Source organism: Sylvia atricapilla, chromosome 30, assembly GCF_009819655.1.
Source record: "Sylvia atricapilla isolate bSylAtr1 chromosome 30, bSylAtr1.pri, whole genome shotgun sequence".
Lineage (NCBI taxonomy): Eukaryota > Metazoa > Chordata > Aves > Passeriformes > Sylviidae > Sylvia > Sylvia atricapilla.
Window position 1 is genome coordinate 1864935 of NC_089169.1, and position 24290 is coordinate 1889224.

A 24290-nucleotide genomic window follows, 5' to 3' on the forward strand; every position below is an offset into this window, starting at 1 on the left:
GATGGACACGGGGGGACACACCTGGGCACACCTGGGGACACCCGCGGGGGGCACAGGACCCCGATAAGGGACATGGGGACCCCCGGGCCGGACACGGGCCCGCTCAGATGCGGAGCCGCCCGTCCCGGAGCCGCTCCCAGCGCTCGGCGTCCAGCGGCACGAAGCTTCTGGCGGCTTCGTCCAGCACCAGCAGCGGCTCCGGCACCAGCGCGGGGTCGCAGCCGTCCCTCGCCAGCCGCACCTTCTGCTGCTTGAACGTCTCCGTCATCTCCAGCCGCTCCTGGCGACAGCGGCGGCGTTGGGGACCCCCGCGGCAGCCCCCGGGACCCCCGGACCCCCGGGACCCTCAGACCCTCGGGACCCTCGGACCCCTGGACCCCCGGGACCCCCAGACCCCGGGACTCCCAGACCCCCAGACCCCCGGACCCCCAGACCCCCCGACCCCGGGACCCCCCGGACCCCCAGACCCCCAAACCCCCAGACCCCCGGACCCCCGGACCCCCGGTACCCCCAGACCCCCAGACCCCCAGACCCCCGGATCCCCGGACCCCCAGACCCCCGGACCCCCAGACCCCCGGGACCCCCAGACCCTCGGACCCCCAGACCCCCGGAACCCCCGGACCCCCAGACCCCCGGGACCCCCAGAACCCCCGGACCTCCGGACCCCCGGGACCCCCGGACCCCCGGGACCCCCACACCCCCGGGACCCCCACACCCCCGGGACCCCCGGACCCCCGGGACCCCCGGACCCCCAGACCCCCAGACCCTCGGGACCCCTGGACCCCCAGACCCCCGGGACCCCCGGACCCCCGGGACCCCCGGACCCCTAGACCCCCGGACCCCCGGACCCCCAGACCCCCGGGACCCCCAGACCCCCGGGACCCCCCCGACCCGCAGACCCCCGGTACCCCCGGACCCCCGGTACCCCCAGACCCCCGGACCCCCGGGACCCCCGGAACCTCCAGACCCGGGACCCCCGACCCCAGGACCCCCAGACCCCGGGACCCCCGGACCCTAGACCCCTGGACCCCCGGACCCCTAGACCCCTGGACCCCCAGACCCCCGGGACCCCTCGGACCCCCGGACCCCCGGGACCCCCGGACCCCTAGACCCCCGGACCCCCGGACCCCCAGACCCCCCAGACCCCGGGACCACCAGACCCCCGGGACCCCCGGACCCCCGGACCCCCGGACCCCCGGGACCCCCAGACCCCCGGACCCCCGGACCCCCAGACCCCCAGACCCCGGTACCTGCAGGCGCAGGAAGCGCGGCCGCGCGTACGGCGGCAGCAGCCGCTCCAGGTGCTGGTAGAGGCCGGGTCCGTCCAGGGAGCGGCCGGGCCGCAGAACCAGCGCGGCCATCCCGGCACGGCCCTCGTGGCCTGCGGGCGAGGGGACACTTGGGGCGCTCCGCGGGGCCGGGAGTGTCCCCGGGAGGTGGCACCGGGGCCGGCGGTACCTGGGACGGTGACACCGTAAACGGTGGCTTCCTGCAGCGCCTCGTGGGCCAGCAGCGCCTCGGCCACTTCCGTGGTGGCCACGTTCTCGCCTTTCCACCTGGGAGGGGACGGGGAGGAGACCCCCAAAATGTTTCACGGGGCTGAGACGACCCCGGAACGCTGAACGGGGCTGAGCCCCGAGGGGAGGGGGCTCTGGGGGTGCCCCCAGCCCGGGGGGGCTCCGGCACCTGAAGGTGTCCCCGATGCGGTCGCGGAAGCGCACGAACTGCTCCTCGTCCTGCTCCACCAGGTCCCCGGTGTTGAAGAACTCGTCGCCCTCGGCGAAGACCCCGCGGAGCAGCTTCTGCTCCGACAGCTCCGGGCTGCCGGCGTAGCCCAGGAACGGCGTCCGGGGCGTCACCGGGGCGATCAGCAGCCCCGTCTCACCTGCGGGGACGGCGACGGTGACACGGCCACCTCGGGCACCCCCAGGAGCCGCCCCACGGCCGCTGCTCACCCGTCCGGGCGCGGATGCAGCGTCCGGCCTCGTCCCGTTCCGGAGCTCCGGCCGCGACGTCGTAACGAACGACCTCAAAGGGCGAGAAGAGCTGGGGAGAGGCGCCGGGGACGGGAATCAGCGCCCAGAGCGGGGATTCGGGGCGCTTTTGGGGCGCGGCCCCTCATCCTCTTGTCCCCCAGACCTTGTAGATGAAGCTGCAGCGGCCCACGGCGCCCGGGGTGCCGGTGTAGTTGAAGAGGGTGACGTTGCCCTCGCTCATGCCGTACGTCTCCACGATGCGCACGGGCCCGAAGCGCTGCTGGAAGCTTCGCCACACGTCGGGCCGGAGGCCGCTGCCCACCGCCAGCCTCAGCCCGTGCTGCCGCTCCCCGGGCCGCTGCGGGGCCACCGTCAGCTCCGGGGCTGCTCCCCCGGGACCCCCCTCGCCCGGCGGCCCCAGCCCTGACCTGCGGCTGGTTCACCAGGTAGCGGCACAGCTCCCCGATGTACTGGAACACGGTGACGCCCTCGGCGCGGCAATCGTCCCAGAACTGGCTGGCCGAGAACTTCTCCTTCAGCACGCACGTGGCTCCTGCGGGATGGAGACGAGGGGGATCAGCCCCCGAAACATCCCCGGAGCCCCCCCGGCCCCGAGCCCCCCGCTCACCGATGCCGAGGCAGCCGACGACGCCCAGGAGGGCCCCGGCCATGTGGTACAGGGGCAGCGCCAGGTACACGACGTCGCGGCTGGAGGCTCCCACCAGCTCGTAGAAGCTGAGGCACATGACGGCCTTGAGGTGGGACACGCGGGCGGCTTTGGGGAGGCCTGGGAGGGGAAAACAGAGTTGAGTCTCCTCAGAAGCTGAGTTGAGCTCACCCAGAACCCCCCCGGCCCCGGCCCCGGCCCCACCGGTGGTGCCCGAGGTGAAGATGTAGAGGCAGGTGTCGTTCATGTCCTCGGGCTCCCACACGTCCTCGGGCTCCAGCTCCTCGGAGGCCGCGTCCAGCAGCTCCTGCAGCGCCACGACTCCGGGCGGGTACGGCCCCGCTCCCAGCACCCACACGGCCACGCCGTCCTCCCGCAGCCCGGGCAGCAGCGGCTCCACCGACCCGAACAGCTCTGGGGGGACCAACCTGCTGTCCCCGGTGTCACCAGCCCGGCCCCGGTGCCACCACCCCGGCCCCGGTGTCACCACCCCGGCCCCGGTGTCACCATCCCGGCCCCGGTGTCACCACCCCGGCCCCGGTGCCACCATCCCGGCCCCTGTGTCACCACCCCGGCCCCTGTGTCACCATCCCGGCCCCGGTGTCACCACCCCGGCCCCTGTGTCACCATCCCGGCCCCGGTTGTCACCACCCCGGCCCCTGTGTCACCACCCCGGCCCCGGTGTCACCATCCGGCCCCGGTGTCACCACCACCCCCGGCCCCGGTGCCACCATCCCGGCCCCCGGTGTCACCACCCCGGCCCCTGTGTCACCACCCCGGCCCCGGTGTCACCACCCCGGCCCCGGTGTCACCATCCCGGCCCTGGTGTCACCATCCCGGCCCCTGTGTCACCACCCCGGCCCCTGTGTCACCACCCCGGCCCCGGTGTCACCATCCCGGCCCTTGTGTCACCATCCCGGCCCCGGTGCCCCCCGTGCCACCCACCCACCCCATGTCCCCCTCATTCCCTTGTCCCACCCCGTTGGTTATTCCCCTGGCCCCACTCCGGCTCCCGGTCCCCTCATCCCCCGGGTGCCACCTCTGTCCCCAGTTACACCCCGGGATCTCCCCGCCATCCCCCCGGTTTCCCCGGTCCCCTCCCGGTGTCCCCCCGTTATTCCCCTGGGCCCCGAAATCTCCCCGGCTCCTCTCGGCCTTTTCCCCCCACTGTCCCCCCACTGTCCCCGCTGTCCCCCGCTGTCCCCCCGCTGTCACCCCGCTCCCCTCCCGCTGTCCCCCGCTGTCCCCCCACTGTCCCCGCCGTGTCCCCCCGCTGTCCCCCCGCGCTGTCCCCGCCGTGTCCCCCGCTGTCCCCCCACTGTCCCCGCTGTGTCCCCCGCTGTCCCCCGCTGCCCCCCACTGTCCCCGCTGTGTCCCCGCCGTGTCCCCCGCTGTCCCCCCGCTGTCACCCCGCTCCCCTCCCGCTGTCCCCCCACTGTCCCCGCGCTGTCCCCCCGCTGTCCCCGCCGTGTCCCCCCGCCGTGTCCCCGCGCTGTCCCCCGCCGTGTCCCCGCCGTGTCCCCGCGCTGTTCCCCGCTGTCCCCCGCTGTCCCCGCTGTCCCCCGCTGCCCCCCGCTCCCCTCCCACTGTCCCCCACTGTCCCCCCGCTCCCCTCCTACTGTCCCCCACTGTCCCCCCGCTGTCCCCCCGCTGTCCCCCCGCTCCCCCCCCGCTGCCCCCCACTGTCCCCGCGCTGTCCCCGCGCTGTCCCCCCGCTCCCCTCCCGCTGTCCCCGCTGTCCCCGCGCTGTCCCCGCTCTCACCGTCCGCCACCAGCAGCGCCCGCGCCCCGCAGCCGCGGAGGCAGTGGCGGAGCCCCGCGGGTCGCAGCGCCGTGCCCAGGAACGCCGGGCGGGCCCCGAGCGCCGCCAGCCCGAACCAGCCCCACACGAAGCGGGGCTCGTTGGCCACCAGCAGCCCCACGGCGTCGCCGGGCCTCGGCGGGGCCCGCAGCGCCCGCAGCGCGTTCGCCACCCTCGCCACGCTCCTCGCCGCCCGCCCCAGCGGCTGGGCGCCGCCCCGGGCCCGCAGGAACGGCGTGTCCGGGCCGGTTCGGGCCGCCCGCAGGAACCGGGCCGGCAGCGAGCCGCCGGGGCCGCGCCGCGCCCGCCGCCGCGCCCGCAGCGCCCGCAGCGCGAACGCCAGGTCGGCCCAAAGGTGCGGCCGCAGGAGCCGCTGCAGCGCCAGCAGCGCGCCCAGAGCCGCCAGCAGCGCCCCGGCCAGCGGCGCCGCGGGGACTGTCCCCAGGAGCGTCCCCAGGAGCGTCCCCAGGAGCGTCCCCAGAGCCGCCGCCAGCGCCATCGCCCCGCGCCCGCCTCACGGGGCGGGGCGGCCACGCCCACCCTGGCCACGCCCCCCCGCCCGGCCACGCCCACCCTGGCCACGCCCACCCTGGCCACGCCCCCGCCCGGCCGCGCCCACTCTGGCCACGCCCACTCTGAGTCCTCCCCACACCACACCCCCGGACCCCTCTGCCAAATGCAGCCCCGCCCGTGTCCCCACCGCGGGCCGCCAGTGTCACCCGTGTCACCCCCATGTCACCCGTGTCCCCACTGCGGGCCCCCAGTGTCACCCGTGTCACCCCCATGTCACCCGTGTCCCCACCGCGGGCCCCCAGTGTCACCCGTGTCACCCCCATGTCACCCGTGTCCCCACTGCGGGCCCCCAGTGTCACCCGTGTCACCCCCATGTCACCCCCATGTCACCCCCAGTGTCACCCCTGTCCCCACTGCGGTTCCCCAGTGTCACCCCTATGTCACCCCCATGTCACCCGTGTCCCCACCGCGGGCCCCCAGTGTCACCCCTATGTCACCCCCATGTCACCCCTGTCCCCACCGCGGGCCCCCAGTGTCACCCCCATGTCACCCCCATGTCACCCCCATGTCACCCCCAGTGTCACCCCTGTCCCCACTGCGGTTCCCCAGTGTCACCCCCATGTCACCCCATGTCACCCCTGTCCCCACTGCGGGCCCCCAGTGTCACCCGTGTCACCCCCAGTGTCACCCCTGTCCCCACCGCGGTTCCCCAGTGTCACCCCCATGTCACCCGTGTCACCCCCATGTCACCCCTGTCCCCACCGCGGGCCCCCATGTTACTCCCAGTGTCACCCCGTGTCACCCCCAGTGTCACCCGTGTCCCCCCCAGTGTCACCCCTGTCCCCATTGTCACCTCCGCCGTGTCCCGTGTCCCCCCAGCCCTGTCCCCGCCGTGTCCCCCCTGTTGTCCCCCCGTGTCCCAGATTCCCGGTGGCCCGGGGGGGTCTGGCAGTGTCACCGTCCCGGGGAGGGGACACGTGTCCCTGGAGGCCACCCGGGGGTGGGGACACACGGCCGCCGCCCCCGCCACAAACCGGGGCCGTTCCATACAAAAACACGAGTTTTTTTATTGCTGCTTTTTCTTTAAAAACAGTTACAAACGCTGAGGGACCCCCCAAACCCCGCCGGCCACGGGCGCTGGACCCCCCGGGACCCCCGGGACACCCCGGGACACCCCGGGACCCCCGGGACACCCCGGGACACCCCGGGACCCCCGGGGACACCCCGGGACACCCCGGGACACCCCAGGACACCCCAGGACACCCCAGGACACCCCGGGACACCCCGGGACAGCCCGGGACAGCCCGGGACACCCCAGGACACCCCGGGACCCCGGGGACGCTTTTCCCGGGATGGGGACGGGCAGGACCCCCCCTGTCCCCGTCCCCAAATGACCCTGGAGCAGCCACTCGGTTCCACCCTTTATTTACATTTCTGCGGGAGAACTGGGGTCCCCCGTGTCCCCCCCTGTCCCCTCCTGTCCCCGTGTCCCCTCCTGTCCCCGTGTCCCCTCCTGTCCCCCCTGTCCCCTCCTGTCCCCGTGTCCCCTCGGGGTAGGGACACCGCGACCCCTCCCCACGGCCGTGAGAAGGGGGAGGCACCCCAAGGCGCGGGTTTTGGGGGGACAGCCCCGACCCCCGGGGGGTCGCTGGCACCGGTTTTTGGGGGGCTCCGGGCTGGGGAGGGGGTCCCTGCCCTCAGTCACTGTCCGAGCCCACGGCAGAGGAACCTTTCCTTTTCCTCTTGGCCGGTTTGGGTTTGGCGTCCTCCTCCTCCTGCGGGGACAGGTGACACGGGGACAGGTGACACGGGGACAGGCGACACGGGGGCGTCACCGCAGCGCTTTGGGGACCCTGAGGGGACCCGGGGGGACTCTGGGGGTCTCACCGAGGCGCTGCTGGAGGCGGACTCCTCCTCGTTGTTGGGGGGCTGCGCGGCGTTCTTGCGGCTGCGCGGGCTGGAGAGCGCCGTGCCCTTCCTGCGGCTCTTGGGCGGTTTGCTGGACGAGTCCTCGTACTCCTCGGCCAGGGAAAACAGGTCCGAGAACCTGCGGGCGGCTCCGGGCCTCAGGAGGGGGGTTTTTTTTTGGGGAGGGGGGGTTTTTTTTGGGGAGGGGGTTTTTTTTGGGGAGGGGGAGGCACGGGGAGTCTCTCACTTCATTTTGTGAGCCTCATCGCAGCTGGCCTGGACGTGCTGCAGCGCCTGCAGGATCGGCGTCTGGCTGAAAACTGGGAGAGACGGACAGGGATGGGGTCAGGGGGAGGGTCCCGAGCCCCCCGAGACCCCCCGAGCCCCCCAGGGCAGGAGAGGCACCCACAGTTGTGCTTGGTGTTGGTGAGGTTCAGCCGGAGGTTGTCCAGGTGCTCCAGGATCTGCTCCAGGGTCAGCTGCGCCAGTTTGCTGCTGGAGCTGCGCAGGCTGAGCGGGGAAAGATCCCAAAAAAAAAAAAACCGGGATGGGACCTCCCAAATCCCACCCTGAGCTGAGCTCGGCCCCCTGGCCCTGAGCCAGAGATTGGGAATTCACCGCGGAGCTGGGAATTCACCCCGGAGCTGGGAATTCACCCCGGAGCTGGGAATTCACCCCAGACACTGGGAATTCACCCCGGAGACTGGGAATTCACCCCGGAGCTGGGAATCCACCCCAGAGACCGGGAATTCACCCCAGACACTGGGAATTCACCCCAGAGCCGGGAATTCACCCCCGGAGCTGGGAATTCACCCCGGACACTGGGAATTCACCTCAGACACTGGGAATTCACCCCGGAGCCGGGAATTCACCCCGGAGACTGGGAATTCACCCCGGAGCTGGGAATCCACCCCAGAGACCGGGAATTCACCCCAGACACTGGGAATTCACCCCAGAGCCGGGAATTCACCCCCGGAGCTGGGAATTCACCCCAGACACTGGGAATTCACCCCAGAGCCGGGAATTCACCCCGGAGCCGGGAATTCACCCCGGAGACTGGGAATTCACCCCGGAGCTGGGAATTCACCCCAGAGACTGGGAATTCACCCCAGAGACTGGGAATTCACCCCAGACACTGGGAATTCACCCCAGAGATTGGGAATTCACCCCGGACACTGGGAATTCACCCCGGAGACTGGGAATTCACCCCGGAGACTGGGAATTCACCCCGGAGACTGGGAATTCACCCCAGAGACTGGGAATTCACCCCGGAGCTGGGAATTCACCCCGGAGCTGGGAATTCACCCCAGAGACCGGGAATTCACCCTGGGAGCTGGGAATTCACCCCGGAGCTGGGAATTCACCCCAGACACCGGGAATTCACCTCAGACACTGGGAATTCACCCCAGACACTGGGAATTCACCCCAGACACTGGGAATTCACCCCAGACACTGGGAATTCACCCCGGAGACTGGGAATTCACCCCAGAGACTGGGAATTCACCCCAGGGACTGGGAATTCACCCCAGACACTGGGAATTCACCCCAGACACTGGGAATTCACCTCAGACACTGGGAATTCACCTCAGACACTGGGAATTCACCTCCACGGGGCTGGGCACGGGGAGGGGAGGGAAAACACCCCTAATTCCTTAGGGAGGGAATTGTTGGGAAGCAGGGAACTGAATTCCCAGACCTCTGTGACTCCTGGGCCAGGTGACAAAAAACCTCAATTCCCAGGGACAGAATTCCCAGACCTCTGTCACTCCTGGGACAGATGACAAAACCCCCCAATCTCCCAACTCCCAGGGACAGAATTCCCACACCTCTGTCATTTCTGGGGCAGGTGAAAAGAAACTGCCCCAATTTCCCAGACCGGGAATTCCCAGGAAGCAGGATACAGAATTCCCAGACCTCTATCACTCCTGGGACAGGTGACAAACCCCCCACAATTCCCCAATTCCCAGGGACAGCATTCCCAGACCTCTGTCACTCCTGGCACAGATGACAAACCCCCCCCAGTTTCCCAACTCCCAGGGACAGCATTCCCACACCTCTGTCACTCCTGGCACAGGTGACAAAAAGCCCCCAATTCCCAGGGACAGCATTCCCAGACCTCTGTCACTCCTGGCACAGATGACAAACCCCCCAATCTCCCAACTCCCAGGGACAGCATTCCCAGACCTCTGTCATTTTTGGGGCAGGTGAAAAGAAACCACCCCCCCAATTTCCCAGACTGGGAATTCCCAGGAAGCAGGATACAGAATTCCCAGACCTCTGTCACTCCTGGCACAGATGACAAAACCCCCCAATCTCCCAACTCCCAGGGACAGCATTCCCACACCTCTGTCACTCCTGGGACAGATGACAAACCCCCCCAGTTTGCCAATTCCCAGGGACAGCATTCCCACACCTCTGTCACTCCTGGCACAGGTGACAAAAAGCCCCCAATTCCCAGGGACAGCATTCCCAGACCTCTGTCCTTTCTGGGCCAGGCCAGAAGAACCCCCCAGAATCCCCCAGGGTGAGAATTCCGGGAATGGGGGCGCCCAGACCTCTGCCTCTTGCGGGGCAGGCTGTTGTTCTTGATGAGCAGCGCCTTGATGTGCTCCCCCAGGAGGTCGTCGTGCCGCAGCCCCCAGTGCCGCAGGATGCTGGTGGTGAACTGGTCCTCGGGGTGGCACGGCCGGCTCAGCACCATCTTCACCATCTCCTCGCTGGGCCTGGGGGCAACGGGCGCTGGGGAGGGCTGGGAGACCCCCGGGGACGCCCCGGGACACGCAGGGACACTCAGGGACACGCAGGGACACCTTGGGACACTCAGGGACACCCCGGGACACTCAGGGACACCGCGGGACCTTCAGAGACCCCCTGGGACACTGAGAGACACCTCGGGACACTCAGGGACACCCCGGGACACACAGGGACACCTCGGGACACTGAGAGACACCTCGGGACACTGAGAGACACCTCGGGACACTCAGGGACACCGCGGGACACTCAGGGACACCCTGGGACAGTGAGGGACAGCCTGGGACACTCAGAGACCCCTTGGGACCGTCAGAGACACCCCGGGACACTCAGGGACACTGAGAGACACCCCGGGACACTCAGGGACACCCCGGGACACTCAGGGACCCCCCGGGACACACAGGGACACCTCGGGACACTGAGAGACCCCCTGGGACACTCAGGGACACCCTGGGACACTCAGAGACACCTCGGGACACTCAGAGACACCCCGGGACACTCAGGGACACCTCGGGACACTCAGAGACACCTTGGGACACGCAGGGACACCCTGGGACACTCAGGGACACCTCAGGACACTCAGGGACACCCCGGGACACGCAGGGACACTGAGAGACACTGAGAGACACCCCGGGACACTCAGGGACACCCTGGGACACTGAGAGACACCCCGGGACACTCAGAGACACCCTGGGACACTCAGGGACACCTCGGGACCTTCAGAGACATCTTGGGACACTCAGGGACACCCCGGGACACTGAGAGACACCTCGGGACACTCAGGGACACCCTGGGACCTTCAGAGACCCTGGGACACTCAGAGACCCTCAGAGATCCCCCGGGGACACCCCGGGACACGCAGGGACACCATGGGACACTGAGAGACACCCCGGGACACGCAGGGACACTGAGAGACACCCCTGGGACACTCAGGGACACCTCGGGACACTCAGAGACACCTCGGGACACTGAGAGGCACCCCGGGACACTGAGGGACACCTCTGAGGGGACACGGGGACACAGGGACATAGGGACACGGGGACACAGGGACACAGGGACATAGGGACACGGGGACACAGGAACACAGGGACACAGGGACACCGGGACACGGGGACACCGGGACAGGGGGACACAGGGATATGGGGACACGGGGACACGGAGACACGGGGACACCGGGACATGGGGACACTGGGACATGGGGTCACGGGGACACAGGGACACAGGGACACGGGGACACCGAGACACGGACACGGGGACACAGGGACACAGGGACATGGAGACACAGGGACACGGGGACACAGGGACATGGAGACACAGGGACACAGTGACACAGGGACACAGGGACACGGGGACACGGGGACACAGGGACACGGGGACACGGGGACACGGGGACACGGGGACACGGGGACACAGGGACACGGAGACACAGGGATACAGGGACACGGGGACACAGGGACACAGGGACACAGGGACACGGGGACACAGGGACACCGGGACATGGGGACACCGGGACATGGGGACCCCCACACTCACTTCTCCCTGCGGAGCTGCAGCAGGAGGCAGGACAGCGCCTCGGGGTGCTCTGGAATGGGACACGAGGGTCAGCGGGGACGTCCCCAGGGATGTCACCCCCGGGAGTGTCCCCAGAGTGTCCCCAGGGGCTCACCCTTGTACTTGAGGTGCTGCAGGATGGGGATGATGGTCTCCAGGGGGATGTTGTGTGCCAGGAAGAGCTGCCAGGTGCAGTACTGCTCAAAGGTCTCCCAGTCCAGGCTCTGAACTGGGGCGGGGACACGGCGTGGGGACAGTGGGGACAGGGGTGACAGGGACAATGGGGACACGGCGTGGGGACAGCGGGGTCACAGGGGTCACAGGGACAATGGGGACACGGCATGGGGACAGTGGGGTCACAGGGGTGACAGGGGTGACAGGGACAACGGGGACAGTGGGGACACGGCGTGGGGACAGCGGGGTCACAGGGGACAGGGGACAGTGGGGACAGCGGGGTCACAGGGGTGACAGGGGTGACAGGGACAACGGGGACAGTGGGGACATGGCGTGGGGACAGCGGGGACAGTGGGGTCACAGGGGTGGGTAACAGAGACAATGGGGACAAGTGGGACAACAGGAATATTGGGGACAACGGGGACAACAGGGACAAGGGGGACAATGGGGACAAGAAGGACAACAGGGACAACAGCAGGGATAACAGGAATATCGGGAACAAGGATAACGGGGTCAGTGGGGACCACAGGGGTAACAGGGATGGATAACGGGGAAAATGGGAATAACAGGGATAATGGGAATATCAGGGATGGACAGCAGGGACAATGGGGACAACAGGGATCTGTCTCAGCCCCTTCCCGAGGTCTGGGGACCCCCAAAGCTGCCCGGGATCCCCCAACCCCCCGGGCACCGGGAATGGGGACGGAGCCGTGTCCCAGGAGCGGCCGCGGGGTCAGAGCTAACGAGGCTCCCTAATTAGCAGGCTAATGCCAAAGCTGGATCAGGGAGAGCGGGATTAGCCCTGGGAACACCGAGGGAGCCCGCGGGGAGGCTGCAGCGCCGGGATTTGGGGATTTGGGGATTTTCCCCTCGCCCTGCCTGGCACTGCGGGGGCTCCCCGCGATCCCACCCGCGGGGGCACGGGGATCAATCCCACAATCCGCCCGGGGCCAGTGATCCCTTAATGCCCGCAGGGAATTCAGCCCTGGGGAGCCTCTGGGCAGCTCCAGGGTCTGGGCTTGGGGCAGGATTTGGGGCAGCTGCTCGTTCCTGTTCCCATCCCCATTCCCATTCCCATGCCATTCCAGTTTCCATCCCATTCCTGTTCCCATTCCCGTTCCCATCCCCATTCCTGTTCCCATTCCCCATTCTTGTTCCCATTCCCCATTCCCCATTCCCATCCCCATTCCCCATTCCCATTCCCCATTCCCATTCCTGTTCCCATTCCCGTTCCCGTTCCTATTCCCCATTCCCATTCCCATTCCCCATTCCCATTCCCCACCCCTGTCCCCATCCCCATTCCCATCCCCATTTCCATTCCCATTCCCATCCCCATTCCCATCCCCATTCCCATTCCCATTCCCATCCCCATTCCCATCCCCATTCCCATCCCCATTCCCATCCCCATTCCCATTCCCATTCCCATTCCCATTCCCATTCCCATTCCCATCCCCATTCCCATCCCCATTCCCATTCCCGTTCCCGCTCACTGAGGATGTTCAGCACGGAATCCTTGCGGAACATCACCAGGTTTCCCATCATCACGTGGCACACGAGCTCCTGGAGCTGGGGGGGAACAGGGAATGGGGTCAGGGGGCTCCTTCCTCCTGCTCCTCACCCCCTGGATCCCCTGGATCTCCTGGATCCCTGCTCCTCACCCCCTGGATCCCCCGGAGCTCCCAGGAGGGAAGGACCTGGAGCAGGGAGGGGAAGGAAACCCCTGGGATTTGGGGTTCGGAGCCGAGCCCTCCGCAGCCCGTGGATCCCGGAGCATTCCCGGCTCCCGGAGCATTCCCGGCTCCCGGATCATTCCCGGCTCCCGGAGCATTCCCGGCTCCCGGATCATTCCCGGCTCCCGGAGCATTCCCGGCTCCCGGAGCATTCCCGGCTCCCGGAGCATTCCCAGCTCCCGGAGCATTCCCGGCTCCCAGAGCATTCCCAGCTCCCGGAGCATTCCCGGCTCCCGGAGCATTCCCGGCTCCCGGAGCATTCCCAGCTCCCGGAGCATTCCCGGCTCCCGGATCATTCCCGGCTCCCGGAGCATTCCCGGCTCCCGGAGCATTCCCGGCTCCCGGAGCTGCGCTATCCGCACCTCCCTGGCCCTGGAGCAGCATTCCCGGGCCGGGACCGCCGCGGGGCCGGGGGTTATCACACATCCCTGCTCCAGACGGCGCCGGCATTCCAGAGCCTATTCCTGGCTTTCTCACGGCAAGCCCGAGGCGGGAGAATTCCCACCGGGAGCGTCCAGCGGGATCCTCCCCCCCAGAGAGGGGCTCATTAGGGGTGATTAGCGCTGATTGCCCGGGAAATGGCTCTGCAGGAGATCCCCGGCCTCGGGATCAACCTTTGGACACCTCGGGAGAGCCGGGATCAGGGAGCCCACGGGATGAGTTCGGGCTGGTTTTGGGGTTCAGTCTCCCGGGAATGGGGCCGGGAATGGGATCGGGAATGGGGCCGGGATCCCCCGCACCTGGAAGGAGTCGATGACGGCCACGATCATGTTCAGCAGCTCCCCGCTCCGCAGGGTCTCGTCGGGAAACTGGGAATGCACAAAGCCCAGGAGGGCTCAGGGAAAAGGCCCCCAAAATCCGCCAGGAAAAACTCCCGAGGGCTCGGCTCCGACAGCGGGGGGCAGCCGCCAGCCGGAATTCCCGGATTTCCCTCCGGCTCTGCTCCCTGCTCCAGGGCCTCCGCAGGAAACACAGGATCCATCCCGGCAGGGGCCGGGAACGGGATTTGGGGTCACCCTGGGAACAGCCTGATCCTGCTCCAGGACAGATCCCGGGATTTGGGGTCACCCTGGGAACAGCCTGATCCTGCCCTGGGACAGATCCCGGGATTTGGGGTCACCCTGGGAACAGCCTGATCCTGCTCCGGGACAGATCCCGGGATTTGGGGTCACCCTGGGAACAGCCTGATCCTGCTCCGGGACAGATCCCGGGATTTGGGGTCACCCTGGGAACAGCCTGATCCTGCCCAGGGACAGATCCCGGGATTTGGGGTCACCCTGGGAACAGCCTGATCCTGCTCTGGGACAGATCCCGGAATTTGGGGTCACCCTGGGAACAGCCTGATCCTGCTCTGGGACAGATCCCGGGATTTGGGGTCACCTTGGGAACAGCCTGATCCTGCTCTGGGACAGATCCCGGAATTTGGGGTCACCCTGGGAACAGCCTGATCCTGCCCCGGGACAGATCCCGGGATTTGGGGTCACCCTGGGAACAGCCTGATCCTGCTCCGGGACAGATCCCGGGATTTGGGGTCACCCTGGGAACAGCCTGATCCTGCCCAGGGACAGATCCCGGGATTTGGGGTCACCCTGGGAACAGCCTGATCCTGCCCAGGGACAGATCCCGGGATTTGGGGTCACCCTGGGAACAGCCTGATCCTGCTCTGGGACAGATCCCGGGATTTGGGGTCACCCTGGGAACAGCCTGATCCTGCTCTGGGACAGATCCTGGGATTTGGGGTCACCCTGGGAACAGCCTGATCCTGCTCCGGGACAGATCCCGGGATTTGGGGTCACCTTGGGAACAGCCTGATCCTGCTCCGGGACAGATCCCGGGATTTGGGGTCACCCTGGGAACAGCCTGATCCTGCTCCGGGACAGATCCCGGGATTTGGGGTCACCCTGGGAACAGCCTGATCCTGCCCTGGGACAGATCCCGGGATTTGGGGTCACCTTGGGAACAGCCTGATCCTGCCCTGGGACAGATCCCGGGATTTGGGGTCACCCTGGGAACAGCCTGACCCCAAAGAGCATGGAAAGCAAGAATTTTTGGGATTTAGGGATTTTCTGGGCAGCACACCTGGGACGGGACCTGGGGACACACCTGGAATAGGACTGGGGACACACCTGGAATGGGGCTGGGACACACCTGGAATGGGGCTGGGACACACCTGGAATGGGGATAAGGACACACCTGGGACAGGGATAAGGACACACCTGGAATGGGGCTGGGGACACACCTGGAATAGGGCTGGGACACACCTGGGACGGGGATAAGGACACACCTGGGACGGGACCTGGGGACACACCTGGGACAGGGATAAGGACACACCTGGAATAGGGCTGGGACACACCTGGGCTGGGGATAAGGACACACCTGGGCTGGGCTCAGGGGTGGAGCTCAGGACCCAGCAGAAGGGGCCCATTCCAGGGGCGCTCGAGGCACACCTGGGCACACCTGGGCACACCTGGGCAGGTGAGGGCTCACCTCGGTGTAGATGGAGGGCGTGAGGAAGCAGAGCAGGCGCACGTCGTCCTCCTGGCACGCCTTCATGTCCATCATGAGGCAGGTGTGCAGCTCCCCCAGCTGCGTGGCCTGGGCGAACGACTCGTACAGCCCCATCCTGCCCAGCGCCGCCTTGCTGGGGACACAGCGCACCTGGCACCTGGCACACCTGGGCACACCTGGGTACACCTGGGGCACCTGGGCACACCTGGGGCACCTGGGACACCTGGCACCGGGCACAGCTGGCACACACATACAGCCCCATCCTGCCCAGCGCCGCCTTGCTGGGGACACAGCGCACCTGGCACCTGGCACACCTGGGCACACCTGGCACCTGGCACACCTGGCACCTGGCACACCTGGCACCTGGCACCTGGGCACACCTGGGTACACCTGGCACCTGGCACCTGGGCACACCTGGCACCTGGGGCACACCTGGCACCTGGGGCACCTGGTACACACGTACAGCCCCATCCTGCCCAACGCCGCCTTGCTGGGGACACAGCGCACCTGGCACCTGGCACTGGGCACACCTGGCACCTGGGGCACCTGGGCACACCTGGCACACCTGGGGCACCTGGTACACCTGGCACCTGGGGCATACCTGGTACACCTGGCACATATGTACAGCCCCATCCTGCCCAGTGCCGCCTTGCTGGGGACACAGCGCACCTGGCACCTGGCACACCTGGCACTGGGCACACCTGGGGCACCTGGCACACCTGGCACCTGGGGCACACCTGGCACCTGGGGCACCTGGGGCACCTGGTACACACGTACAGCCCCATCCTGCCCAGCGCCGCCTTGCTGGGGACACAGCGCACCTGGCACCTGGCACACCTGGCACCTGGCACCTGGGGCACACCTGGCACCTGGGACACCTGGCACACCTGGGCACCGGGCACACCTGGGCACACCTGGCACCTGGGGCACCTGGTACCAGGCACACACCTGGTACACCTGGCACACATGTACAGCCCCATCCTGCCCAGCGCCGCCTTGCTGGGGACACAGCGCACCTGACACCGGGCACACCTGGCACCTGGTACACCTGGCACCTGAGGCACACCTAGGGCACCTGGCACACACCTGGCGCACACCTAACACATCTGGCACACACCTGGCACACCTGAGCCGTGGCACCACCAGGGACAGGGACACCCACAGGTATTGTGTGTGTACAGGTATTGTGGGGGGCGGCCCCAGGTAAGAGGGCGGGGTCAAGGTGAGAAGAAGGTGCTCAGGTGAGGGGGAGGAGTCACAGGAGGGAGGGGCTCAGGTGAGGGGGAGGAGTCACAGAGGGCAAGGCTCAGGTGAGAGGGTGGGGCTCAGGTGAGGGGGTGGAGTCACACACAAGGGGGAGGAGTCAAAGAGGGCGGGGCCCAGGTGAGGGGGTGGAGTCACACAAGGGGGAGGAGCCGCAGAGGGCGGGGCCCCGGTGAGGGGGAGGAGCCGCAGAGGGCGGGGCGCGGGGCTCACCTGGCCCGCAGGTAGTAGAGCAGGTGGTAGCCGATCTTGGGCTGTTTCTGGTAGAGCTCCGAGAGCAGGTCCAGCAGCAGCGAGAAGCCGCTGTTGTCCTCCTGCATCTGGCACAGGTTCCTTGGGAAGAGCGGGAATGTCACCGGGAAAACGCCACAGAGGGAAGCGCGAGAGCCCCCGGGGTTTTCTGGGAGCAGGGAGGAGCCCGGGATTCCCGGGATTCCCGAGGGTTTGGGAAGGGACCTACCGGAATATCAGGTAAAGGGGTTTCCCCACGGACTCCTCCAGGGACCTGCGGGACACACGGACACCCTGAGATCCAGGTTTTCCCAGGAATGACAGGAATATCCCCGGATCCCAGTGACTGTCCGGAGCTGTGGGATTTCCCAGGAATATCCCTGGATCCCAATAACTGTCCAGCACTCCAGGTTTCCCCAGGAATATCCCTGGATCCCAGCGGCTGCAGGAACAACCCCGCAGCAGCCCCCATCCCAGCCCTGCTCCAAGCAAACCCCGGAGAAGGAGCAGAGGAACGTCCCGCCCCCGGAGCAGGGAATTTTCCCGGGAAAAGCCCCGATCCCAGGGGAGGATCCGGGCCCTTACTCCTCGGTGATCTCCTCCGGCAGAACCTCCCCGCGGAAATGGGCCTTGAAGAGCTCCTGCAGGCACGAGGCGAGCACCGAGAGCTGCTCCGAGTCAAAATCCTCCTGGGAAAGGCACGGGAAGGGCTCGGGGCTGGGACACGGCACGGGGCAGGACACGGGGACGGAGCCCGACCCCTGACAGGGACCCCAAAGCTCTGACAGGGACCCCAAAGCTCTGACAGGGACCCCAAATTCCCAAATCCCTGACAGGGACCCCAAAGCTCTGACAGGGACCCCAAAACACTGCCAGGGACCCTAAAACACTGACAGGGACCCCAAATCTCTGACAGGGACCCCAAAACACTGCCAGGGACCCCAAATTCCTGACAGGGACCCCAAATTCCTGACAGGGACCCCAAATCTCTCCCAGGGACCCCAAACCTCTGACAGAGACCCCAGATTACTGCCAGGGATCCCAGATTACTGACAGGGACCCCAAAATACTGACAGGGACCCCAAATTCCTGCCAGGGACCCCAAACCTCTGACAGGGACCCCAAAATACTGACAGGGACCCCAAATTCCCAAATCCCTGACAGGGACTCCAAATTACTGCCAGGGATCCCAGATTACTGCCAGGAATCTCAAATTACTGCCAGGGAATCCCAAAACACTGCCAGGGACCCCAAACCTCTGACAGGGACCCCAAATCTATGACAGGGACCCCAAATTACTCACAGGGACCCCAAATCTCTGTGAGGGACCCCAAATCTATGACAGGGACCCTAAACCACTGCCAGGGAATCCCAAATCTCTGACAGGGACCCTAAATTACTGCCAGGGACCCCAGACCCCTGACAGGGACCCCAAATTCCCAAATCCCTGACAGGGACTCCAAAACACTGCCAGGGACCCCAAAGCTCTGACAGGGACCCCAGAATACTGACAGGGACCCCAAATTCCCAAATCTCTGACAGGGACTCCAAATTACTGCCAGGGATCCCAAATTACTGCCAGGGAATCCCAAAACACTGCCAGAGACCCCAAATTCCCAAATCCCTGACAGGGACCCCAAATCTCTGACAGGGACCCCAAATCCCTGACAGGGACCCCAAATCTATGACAGGGACCCCAAAGCTCTGACAGGGACCCCAAATCTCTCCCAGGGACCCCAAAATACTGACAGGGACCCCAAATCTATGACAGGGACCCCAAACCTCTGTGAGTGACCCCAAATCTCTGACAGGGACCCCACAGCTCTGACAGGGACCCCAAATCCCTGACAGGGACCCCAAAATACTGACAGGGACCCCAAATCTCTCCCAGGGACCCCAAAGCTCTGACAGGGACCCCAAAACACTGCCAGGGACCCCAAAACACTGCCAGGGACCCCAAATCTCTCCCAGGGACCCCAAAGCTCTGACAGAGACCCCAGATCACTCCCAGCAATCCCAGATCATTCCCAGATCTCTGTCACCGATCCCAGATCATTCCCAGCAATCCCAGATCATTCCCAGATCTCTGCCACTGATCCCAGATCTCTGTCACCGATCCCAGATCATTCCCAGCAATCCCAGATCTCTGCCAGCAGCTGCTGGGGACATCCGGGCGCCGGGAACAGGGACACGGAGCAGGGCTGGATCCATGGATGGAGCTGCTCGGGCTCTGAAGCGGATCCCAAACGGATCTGGGTGTCCCCAGACCCCCATGTCCCCGCTCCAGGGGCACAGGTGATCCCAAATCCCTGATCCCAGATCCCAGATCCCTGATCCCGGATCCCAGATCCCGGCCCGGGCGCTCCCGGCTCCGTTACCTCCAGGACCTGATCCACGATTTCCTGCATCACCTCGCACTGCGCCTCCGTGTCGCTGCAGGGACAGGGCTCTGGTTACTGGGAGCACTGGGAGAGCTGGGCTGGGGAACTGGGAATGCCCGGGGCAGGGAGAATCCCTGCGGATCCCGGGGTTAACAGCGGGATTTTAGTGGAACTCAAAGGCAGAAATTCCAGGGAATGGCTGGGCTGAGCCGAGGCCTGCAGGGCAGGAGCTCTGCTGGGAATTGCCAAAGCCTTTTCCTGTGGGAATTCCTTCTCCATGGACAAACTGTGGGGCCGCAGGAGCTCTGGAGATCCATGGGAATGGGAATGGGGAATGGGGAATGGGGAATGGGATTGGGGATGGGATTGGGGAATGGGGGAATGGGGATGGGGAATGGGATTGGGGATGGGGAATGGGAATGGGGATGGGGAATGGGGAATGGGGATGGGGAATGGGAATGGAGAATGGGAATGGGGAATGGGAATGGGAATGGGAATGGGGAATGGGGAATGGGGAATGGGGAATGGGGAATGGGGAATGGGGATGGGGAATGGGGAATGGGGAATGGGGATGGGAATGGGGAATGGGAATGGGGAATGGGAATGTGGGAATGGGAATGGGGAATGGGAATGGGGAATGGGGATGGGAATGGGGAATGGGGAATGGGAATGGGGAATGGGAATGGGGAATGGGAATGGGGAATGGGGAATGGGAATGGGGAATGGGAATGGGGAATGGGAATGGGAATGGGGATGGGGAATGGGGATGGGGAATGGGAACGGGGAATGGGAATGGGGAATGGGAATGGGAATGGGGATGGGGAATGGGAATGGGGAATGGGGATGGGGAATGGGAATGGGAATGGGGAATGTGGGAATGGGGAATGGGAATGGGGAATGTGGGAATGGGAATGGCCCCACCTGCCCTTCTGCAGCTGCAGCACTTTGTCCTTCAGGGACTCGTCCAGCTGCTCCAGGAACGGGGTGATGTCCACGGGCTCCTCCACGATGGATTCCTTGATCGGATGGAACCTGAACTCCCTCTTCTTCCCTGGAACCATCAGCAGATCCATCAGGGATTTTCCTCCCTCCTGGCAATCCCTGCCCTGGATCCTTCTCCCCTGGAGCTGTGCCCAGGGCTCCGGGATAAAGGTGGGAAGGGACCCAAACATTGGGATTTGTGGTCCCTGCAACATTCCCAAGGATTTGGGATTGGGATTCTGGGGCTCCCAGGTCACATCCTGCCCCATCCCGGGCCTGTGGCCACTTCCCAGTGCTGGGAAAAGCCCCTGGCACAGCGGGAATCCCGCAGGGATCTGACCAGCGAGGCCGGGAACGGCTCCAGAGGGGGAGAAACGGGGATTTGGGTGAGCCCAGTCGGGATCTGAGGCTGGAAAAGTGCTCTGAGCTCCCGGGAAAAGGCCAGGAAAGGGAACAAACCCTTTGGGCACAGCCCCAGAACCACGGGATCTGGGAATCAGCTCCGGGGAGAGGAGGGAAACGGCGCTGACAGCTGGGAATCCTCCGGCACGGCGGGAATCCTGCATCCCTGGGGAATCCCCCTCACCTTTGCTGCTCAGCTCCTCCTCATCGTCGCTGAAGGCGGCCTCGGCGTTGTCATAGCAACCGTCATCCTTCTCCAGGTGATTCTCCATCTCCATGGGAACGGGCTCCTCGATTTTCACTGGGAGCACCGGGCCCAGGGGTCAGGCCTCTCCCAAAATCCAGCCCCGGGTGCTTTGGGAAGGGATCCCGCGGGGCAGCCGCATTCCCGGGATCCCAGCACTGCCTGGAGCCTCTCCTGACCCGTCCAGCTGGGAGGAATTCCATGGAAAACTCCCCCCTCTATTCCCTACCTTCGATGGGGGGCGAGGGAGAGCTGCAGAATTCCGGGAATTTCTCCCTGAGCATGGCCCGGAGCTCCTTGTCCAGCTTGGGGTTGTCAAAGAGAGGGGCCAGGTGCCTGTGTGGGGTGGGACAGGGATCAGCAGGAGCTGGGATCGGGGCCTCATCCCCGTGGGAATGCTGGGGGTTCATCCCCGAGCCACCACAACACAACGGGACGTGGGGCAGGAATTCCTGGGAGAAATCCCAATTCCCTCGTCCTGTCCCCATCCCTTTTCCCACAGGGACAGCCCCCTGGAGGCACCAAGACACGAGCCTGGCTGCTCCCAAGGTTTCCTGGAAAACCCCAGGGCCCCGGAGCTCCGGGACAGACCCAGGGGACAGCCTGGGGCAGCTGTGGCCACCTTGGAATTCCAGGGAAAAGGTGGGAAAAGTCTCTTACGCCAGGACTCGCTTCTCCACGATGTGGGTGAGGGAGTTGAAGACTCCCTGCCGGACGTGGGCTTCCAGAGGGGGGTAGAAATTGGGAATGATCTGGAAGAGATGGGGCACGGAGAGCAGGGTCAGGGGGCTGTGAGTGGGAGACAATCCCTGCCCATGGAGCAGGGAATTCCAGGCTCCAGGGCTGTGGATGTTCCGCCCTGGCCAGGCCGGGATTCCTCCCTGGAGCCTGGGGATATCCCGGGAACCTTCTCCCAGTTCTGCTGCCTGAACTGGACTGGGAATGCTCCGGGCCCTTCCCAAAACCAGCCCTCCCCAGGACACGATTCCTGGAAGCAGCAGCTCCTGGGATGGGACACTCTGGATCATTCCCTGACACTCTGATCCCTCCTGGGGACGGGGCTGGGCCAGGAATTCCACAGGGAACAACCCCAAAAGCCTTTTCCCTCCACCCGGGCGCTGGCAGGGTCCAGAAATGGACGACACACGGACCCAAAACTCCAGGAACAATCCGGATTTCTCCCACCGAGGGCTGGGAGGGATAATCTGGGGAAAGGGGAAAAAAAATCCCTCCCTGGCTTTGGGAAGTCCAGGTGGCTCTGGAAGCCAGAGGGAAACACCAGAGGGGGAAATGCCAGGGAAGAGCAGTCGGGGTGGGGTTTGTGGGGCCCAGCAGCGGCTCTCCCAGCCCTTCCCACGGCCCGGAATTCCCTGGAGAAGGGAGAGGAGCTCACCCGGCACATGAAGTCCAGCAGCGTGGCCGTGATGGCCGGGTGGGGCTTCATGGAGTGGTGCATCACCAGGATGGCGGGTTCTGGGGCAGGGACAGGGCTCAGACACCCCAAACCCTGCCCCTGGGGGCTGCCGAGGGGCCGGGACAGCCTGGGATCCATGGGATCCCTGGGATCCGGGGGGTGGGATCCGGGGGGCAGCCAGGGACAGTGCTGCCCCTGGGTCACAGTGACACCGTGTCCCAGCCCCAGGAACAGCCCAGGAACAGCCCAGGATCCCATCCCAAAGGAGGTCCCCATGGATCCCAGCCCAGGATCCCAGCCCAAGGCAGATCCCACAGATCCCAGCCCCAGGAACAGCCCAGGATCCCATCCCAAAGCAGATCCCACAGATCCCAGACCCAGGAACAGCCCAGGAACAGCCCAGGATCCCATCCCAAGGCAGATCCCACAGATCCCAGCCCCAGGAACAGCCCAGGATCCCATCCCAAGGCAGATCCCCATGGATCCCAGCCCAGGATCCCACTCCAGGAACAGCCCAGGATCCCATCCCAAGGCAGATCCCAGCCCAAGGCAGATCCCACAGATCCCAGCCCCAGGAACAGCCCAGGATCCCATCCCAAGGCAGATCCCACAGATCCCATCCCAAGGCAGATCCCCATGGATCCCATCCCAAGGCAGATCCCACAGATCCCAGCCCCAGGAACAGCCCAGGAACAGCCCAGGATCCCAGTCCAAGGCAGATCCCCATGGATCCCAGCCCCAGGAACAGCCCAGGATCCCATCCCAAAGCAGGTCCCCATGGATCCCAGCCCAAGGCAGATCCCATCCCAAGGCAGATCCCACAGATCCTATCCCCCAGGAACAGCCCAGGATCCCACCCCAAGGCAGATCCCCATGGATCCCACCCCAGGATCCCACTCCAGGAACAGCCCAGGATCCCATCCCAAGGCAGATCCCAGCCCAAGGCAGATCCCACAGATCCCACCCCCAGGAACAGCCCAGGATCCCATCCCAAGGCAGATCCCCATGGATCCCACCCCAGGATCCCACTCTAGGAACAGCCCAGGATCCCATCCCAAGGCAGATCCCACAGATCCCATCCCAAGGCAGATCCCACAGATCCCATCCCCCAGGAACAGCCCAGGAACAGCCCAGGATCCCAGCCCAAGGCAGATCCCCATGGATCCCACCCCAGGATCCCACTCCAGGAACAGCCCAGGATCCCAGCCCAAGGCAGATCCCAATGGATCCCATCCCAAGGCAGATCCCACAGATCCCAGCCCCAGGAACAGCCCAGGATCCCAGCCCAAGGCAGATCCCCATGGATCCCAGCCCCAGGAACAGCCCAAGATCCCATCCCAAAGCAGGTCCCCATGGATCCCATCCCAAGGCAGATCCCAAAGCAGATCCCACAGATCCCACCCACCGATGTTCATGATGCTGTCCTTCTCGGGGTTGAAGAAGAGCCAGTCGTAGAACAGCGCCAGCTTGGCGTTGGAGGCAGCGACGTTGGACTGGGGGAGACCCCAAAATCCCAAATCATTCCACGAGGATCCCCTGAGACCCCTCAGGATCCCCTGAGACCCCTCCAGGATCCCCTGAGACCCCTCCAGGGTCCCCTGAGACCCCTCCAGGATCCCCTGAGATCCCTCAGGATCCCCTGAGACCCCTCCAGGATCACACCCAGGGCTGGGAAACCCCCAGGACCCAGCCAAAATCCCTCCAAGACCCCTCCTCACACGCTGCCCTCCCCACTGGCGGGAACGAGCTGCTCCCAGGATGTTCCCACTCCTGGTTTTGGGATGTTCCTGCTCCC

At 65.7% G+C, this 24290-nt stretch overlaps 2 protein-coding genes across 2 annotated transcripts in view; both read right to left on the minus strand.

The window, feature by feature from the left end:
• On the minus strand, positions 1-4943 carry SLC27A3 (solute carrier family 27 member 3). The gene is made up of 10 exons (XM_066337761.1): positions 4406-4943; positions 2848-3057; positions 2605-2763; positions 2405-2529; positions 2140-2334; positions 1956-2046; positions 1687-1885; positions 1459-1556; positions 1251-1381; positions 1-280 (listed from the first exon to the last, which is right to left on the minus strand). Exons 1-10 carry the CDS (start codon positions 4941-4943, stop codon positions 104-106), a joined length of 1923 nt encoding a protein of 640 aa, XP_066193858.1. The 3' UTR covers positions 1-103.
• Positions 4944-6580: 1637 nt separating this feature from the next.
• Positions 6581-24290, minus strand: part of INTS3 (integrator complex subunit 3) — a 34210-nt gene continuing 16500 nt past the window's right edge. The window contains exons 11-30 of the mRNA XM_066337729.1: positions 23901-23988; positions 22475-22554; positions 21742-21833; positions 21311-21417; positions 21022-21138; positions 20376-20505; positions 19452-19506; positions 17659-17762; positions 17303-17347; positions 17056-17175; positions 15559-15712; positions 13812-13880; positions 12832-12907; positions 11283-11396; positions 11150-11198; positions 9421-9588; positions 7275-7375; positions 7113-7185; positions 6845-7004; positions 6581-6732 (exon numbers count right to left, since the gene is read on the minus strand). Of these exons, the coding sequence (XP_066193826.1) occupies positions 6655-6732; positions 6845-7004; positions 7113-7185; positions 7275-7375; positions 9421-9588; positions 11150-11198; positions 11283-11396; positions 12832-12907; positions 13812-13880; positions 15559-15712; positions 17056-17175; positions 17303-17347; positions 17659-17762; positions 19452-19506; positions 20376-20505; positions 21022-21138; positions 21311-21417; positions 21742-21833; positions 22475-22554; positions 23901-23988 (1980 nt within the window). The 3' untranslated portion in view covers positions 6581-6654. The remainder of the gene's footprint in view (positions 6733-6844; positions 7005-7112; positions 7186-7274; positions 7376-9420; positions 9589-11149; positions 11199-11282; positions 11397-12831; positions 12908-13811; positions 13881-15558; positions 15713-17055; positions 17176-17302; positions 17348-17658; positions 17763-19451; positions 19507-20375; positions 20506-21021; positions 21139-21310; positions 21418-21741; positions 21834-22474; positions 22555-23900; positions 23989-24290) is intronic.